The sequence below is a fragment of the Austrofundulus limnaeus genome, unplaced genomic scaffold, assembly GCF_001266775.1.
Source record: "Austrofundulus limnaeus strain Quisiro unplaced genomic scaffold, Austrofundulus_limnaeus-1.0 Scaffold629, whole genome shotgun sequence".
Lineage (NCBI taxonomy): Eukaryota > Metazoa > Chordata > Actinopteri > Cyprinodontiformes > Rivulidae > Austrofundulus > Austrofundulus limnaeus.
Genome location: NW_013953031.1, coordinates 214,749 through 220,402, shown reverse-complemented (window position 1 = coordinate 220,402; position 5,654 = coordinate 214,749). Strand labels below are relative to the sequence as shown.

At 36.1% G+C, this 5,654-nt stretch overlaps 1 protein-coding gene across 2 annotated transcripts in view; it reads left to right on the top strand.

Annotated features, from left to right (window-relative positions):
* Positions 1-5,654, top strand: part of LOC106531415 (estrogen receptor beta) — a 30,721-nt gene that overhangs the window by 13,491 nt on the left and 11,576 nt on the right. For both annotated transcript variants that reach the window (XM_014027280.1, XM_014027281.1), the window contains one exon: positions 351-689. In XM_014027280.1, coding sequence (XP_013882734.1) covers positions 351-689 — 339 coding nt within the window. The remainder of the gene's footprint in view (positions 1-350; positions 690-5,654) is intronic.

Below are 5,654 nucleotides of genomic sequence, written 5' to 3'. Positions count from 1 at the left end.
TGAAAAGGTTGAAGTAAAAACGTATATTTCCTGCCCCTTTCTTACTTTTCATAATAAACAGTTTAAATGTTAAGCTAATTTAAAGAAGTGAACTGACAGTTTAGATTTAGTCATTGATACAAATGGTATATTTCTGTGTTTCAGATTTTTAATGCTAAATTAAAGCTAACTTTTGAAACCAGATCAACTACATATTCAGATGTAAACTGATGAAGACTCTAATGTTTGTAACCTGATGTTTTTCCTGTTTAGAAATCAAAAACTAGATGTCAGCATTCAGTTGATTTGATGGTATCGTCCTGTCATGGTCTAATTATTTATATCTGTTTCTTGCTGCATTAATCTACCAGGTGTGAGACGTGAACGCTGCAGCTATCGAGGGGCCAGGCACCGTCGTGGAGGTCTCCAGCCTCGTGGCTTGTTAAGGATTGGAGTGGGTTCCCGGACACAGCACCTTCCCTCCATAGAGTTACCTTTTTCCTCCATGCACCCCCTGACTCAGTCCAACCACCAGTCATCCATGAGTCCAGAGGAGTTCATCTCTCGCATCATGGAGGCTGAGCCCCCAGAGATCTACCTGATGGAGGACCTGAAGAAGCCCTTCACTGAGGCCAGCATGATGATGTCTCTGACCAACCTGGCCGACAAGGAGCTGGTGCTCATGATCAGCTGGGCTAAAAAGATCCCAGGTAAGATGAATGAAAAGAACTGCATGCATAAAAAACTTAAGAGAAAGGTTGTTGACAAACCATGGATGACAAAAGGTTAAGAAATGCTCGCAAAAAGAATTGATTTTTTTCATGCTTTTAAACTTAAGAACAAACAAAACAAAAGACAGATATAAGAAGTATAAGAAAAGTTGGTATAAATTATAAGAAAGCATAAGAAGGAAAAAACTGTGACTWATTAAACAACCGTATGGCTGATATGAAAACAACATGGGGAGTAACGAACGGTGTCTAGAACAATCATAAAGCATGATCGAGTATTTCACAGTACTTTATAAAGGATGACAAGGAAATCTATGATCAAAGATAATAGATTAATTTAATCAATACTACGCAAATGTTGGCCCAGGTCTTCCAGCTAAAATTCCATCCATCCATCCATCCATCCATCCATCCATCCATCCATCCATCCATCCATCCATCCATCCATCTATCCATCATCCTGCTCTATCCAAAGGTGGGTCACAGGGGCAGCATCATGAGCTCTGAGTCTTTCCTGGAGAACTGAACTTCTCAGCCTGTCTCTAAGGGAGAGTCCAGCTACCCTGTGGAGAAAACTCATTTCAACCACTTGTATCCATGATCTTTTCTTTTGGTCACTATCCAAAGCTCCTGACCGTAGATGAGGGCAGGAATGTAGACTGATCGGTAAACAGAGAGGTCTTACAGCTCAGCTCCCTCTTCACTACGACAGACCGGTACAGAGCTGCGAAAGCTGCACCGACCCCTCTATCAATCTCACACTTCATCCTTCCCTCACTTGTGAACAAGACCCTGAGATACTTGAACTCCTCCACTTGAGGCAGGACTTCACCCMCAACCCAGAGAGAGGAATCCACCCTTTACTGATTGAGGACCATAGACTCAGATTTGGAGGAGCTGGTCCTCATCCCAGCCGCTTCACACTCRGCTGTGACCTGCTCCAGCTGGAGATCCTGGTGCGATGACGCCAACAGAACCACATCATCTGCAAACAGCAGAGATGAAATCCTGAGACCACTGAACTGGACTCCCTCTGCCCCCTGGCTGCACCGATAAATTCTGTCCAAGTTATGGACAGAATCTGTGACAACGGGCAGCCCTGGAGTCCAACTCCCACTCTGAAGGGGTCCGACTTAGTGCCGGCAGTGTGAATCAAAGTCTCACCGCTTGTATAGAGACTGAATGATCCGTAACAACAGACCCACAAYCCCATGCTCACGTAACACCCCCCACAGTGTGCCTCCAGGAACACGTTCAGATGCCTTCTCCAAGTCCACAGAAACGTTCAAATACCAAAAGTAGATAAAAATGTGAGTCATCAGTCAGGGGTTGTACCAGCAGTATTTTTCATGGTGAAACTGATAAAGAAGAAATACTGAGTTTTGACAAAAGATCACAAGATAGGGTGGGCATGGATATGATGATGGTAAAGGATATAATTAGTTATGTTATTGAACCGTTTACATAAATACTGTAGTTTATCTTTTTAACAGGAACATTTCCAGATAGGATGAAAGTAGCTGAAGTAATTCATCTTTTTATGAATGGTGAGAAATGTGTCTTCAACCATTATACACCAATATCATTGTTTCCAGTTTTCCCAATTTTTGAGAACTTATCTGTAATCAGATCAGTTTATAGATGAACAGAATATTTAATTATGAGACATTATGGGTGCAGAACAAATAATTCTACATCAGTGGCTCTCATGGAATTACAGATAAACTGCTGTTGATCAAAAACAGTTCTGTGTTAGTGTTTATGTTGATTTAAAGAAATCATTTGACTTCATTGATCACATTATTATTCTTGAAAAGCTGAACTAAGATGGCATTAGAGAATTAGCACTGCAGTGGGTATCTACTGCAGCTGTTTGGAAAACAGGAAACAGTTTGTTCAGGTGAATAATGTTAGATCTGAATTACATGATGTTAGTTGTGGAGTTCCTCAGGGTTCTGTATTTGGGCCACAGCAGTTCATTTTGTGTATAAATTATTTGGTCAATGTGTCAAAGCTTTTAAAATGTTTTTTTTTTTTCTGATGACACCACATTTTTCTTTTCTGGTGAAAATATTGAACAGATGTTGGAGATCATGCAGACAGAAGTCAAGAAATACAAACCTGGTTTCATTTAAATAAGTTATTGAATTTGGACMAAACAAACKRCATGATATTTATTAACTGAAGCTCCATTCAGAACGAAGGGAATTGAAATACTTCTTCAGTAAAATGAAATGTTTGGGTGTTGTCATTGATGAGAAGCTGACATGGAGAGCTCATATTAATTACTTAAGAATAAAAGCAGCAAAAAATAATTATTGAATTGTTATATAAAGTGAAAGAGTTCTAGAATAAAAAACAATAAGAGAAAAAGAACAAGAGAATAATAAAACATTGTATATAATATATAATTCAATGATTGTACCACATTTAATATATTTTCTTGTAGTTTAATGTAAACTATGCAAAATATTACAAATGTCATTTTTATTTTACAAAAATGAGCTGTACAAATTATTAGTAGAAAACTTTATTATTATCTAACAAATAAATTATTTCATCAGCTGAAATAATTGAAGTTTTATGATTTGGTAGAATATAGTATTTTATAAGTTATAATGTTCATGAAAATATATTTTCTGTAAATATTCTGTTAAATTTTGTTAAAAGAGNAGTCAAAACAAGTTTAAAAGATCACTGTACTTTGATTAAAGGAATATGTTTATGGAATAATCTCGTTGATGATATTAAAACTTCCAGAACATTTTAAAAATTATAAAATCTAGTTTATTGGAACAAATACAATACGAAGTTGTTTTTATCAACATGATAAGTTGTTCAAACGATGAACCTGAAGCTGTTCTTGTTTCAGATTCTGTCTGTAAAACGACAGTATTTTTATTATTTGAACTGGTTTTAGAGGAAAAATGGGCAGATGGTTTAAGATTTCTTTTCCTCACTCTGTTTCCTTTAATTTTAACATATTGTGTTTTGTTTTATTGTGTAAAGCTTTTTCGTTTGTTTTAACGAATGAATAAAATGAATCAAAAATGTGAACTTTAATGTCTGTTTTTTACAGAAATAATTTTATAAACTGCAAGTCCTTAAACAGCTTCAGATCAACATATCTGTTATCACAGCTTTACACTGTAAATATTAGATCATGTCATAAAGAAATCCAAACACAGTTATGTGTTATAAAATGGTTTTTTTTAGAAGAGTTTGTTTTTATTAGCTGAACGTTGAGCAGACGTTGGATGGAAACAGGACATACGTAGTTAGACTTGTAATGATCATCTGTGGATTTAATCCAGGTTTATTGATGTTTGATGGACTGGATTATTAATGAAGAGTCTGCAGTAGGTGTGTTTCTACAGGTGTCACTTTTTAAAAAGAGAAAAGGAAAGTTAAGCTTTTGAAGAAAAGAGAAACCTGCCTSTTTTAGCAGACAACTCTTCTTCTTCTTACACAGTTTTCTCATGAGTGACACCTTGTGTTGGAGGAGAACTGTAGATTAAACACCAACAAACTGAGGATCTGTTTCACTKAAGTGAAAAAAAACCACAGTAATATTAAAACAAGAAAAAGTGAAGTTGTGTTTTATCTTTAAATAATAGAACAAATGCATTTTTCTGCTTGGTGCTGACTTACTGAAACACACCTGCTGATGGCAGCTTGATGATTTCCCACCAAGCTTCAGTTCTGAGTTGTGTTCAGGTGTGATTCAGATGACATCAAAGTGTATCAGTTTTAAACAGGACTTGAGTGTTAACTCAAGTGTTAAGTTTACTGCTGGGCAGTAAAAATGAGTGTGCTGAATCGTGGTTAAGGGCTGAGTTTTATCTTGTGTCTCAGTTGTGTTGGATTGTTTTATGAAGATCTGGATGGACCATGGATTAGAGATCCAAAAACCTCTTGGACATGATCACACCTCACTGATTTTTATTAAAATTGTTAAAATGGTATCTTTTTCCATCCTATTGGTTTTCTGGACCTTTTTTTTTTTCATTCACCGCTTTTCCATTTCCTGTCCTTGTCCAGTCTTTGTCTGCTGTCCTGCCATCAGTCAGTGTTCAGCTCAGCAGGAAGCTGCTCTGTAAATGTGTTAATGTAAAGGGCTCACAAAGACTCACCTTTCTCAATGAGCTGCTTTTCCCACTTACGTTAGTATTTTTTTACTCCACTGAAAATAGAAAATAGAGTGCACATTGTCTGCTCTATGAAAGGACACATGAGGTACAGGCAGGTGAACAAGGCTGTCTGTCAGTACTGTACACATTAACCTTTCTGTTCTGGTAGAGGAATCATCGATTCTTACAGTCATTTGTGAGATAATTTTTGTCTTTTGGTCCATTAAGTGTAAACTTTTGATATTCAGGAAGACATTACAATAAATCATAAGAAGCATCTTAAGATCCGCACATACTGTATGTCAAAGAAGTTAAGAAAAATCAATGAAAAAAAGTAGTTTTAGAGCAAACAAATAGCCCAAAGGGTGTAATGATCTGTCCATAAGATCACAAAAAGCAACACAAAGCTGGGATTACTCTATTCCTACATTTGTACAAAGAGAGGTGTGGAACATAACAGAAGTTACCAGGATGTTTGCAGAAGTTTACTATAGTAAAACTAGTTGTTTTTAACACTTTTTACAGCTGTTTACTGTAGTAAAACTAGTTGTTTTTAACACTTTTTACAGCTGTTTACTGTAGTAAAACTAGTTGTTTTTAACACTTTTTACAGCTGTTTACTGTAGTAAAACTAGTTGCTTTTAACACTTTTTACAGCTGTTTACTGTAGTAAAACTAGTTGTTTTTAACACTTTTTACAGCTGTTTACTGTAGTAAAACTAGTTGTTTTTAACACTTTTTACAGCTGTTTACTGTAGTAAAACTAGTTGTTTTTAACACTTTTTACAGCTGTTTACTGTAGTAAAACTAGTTG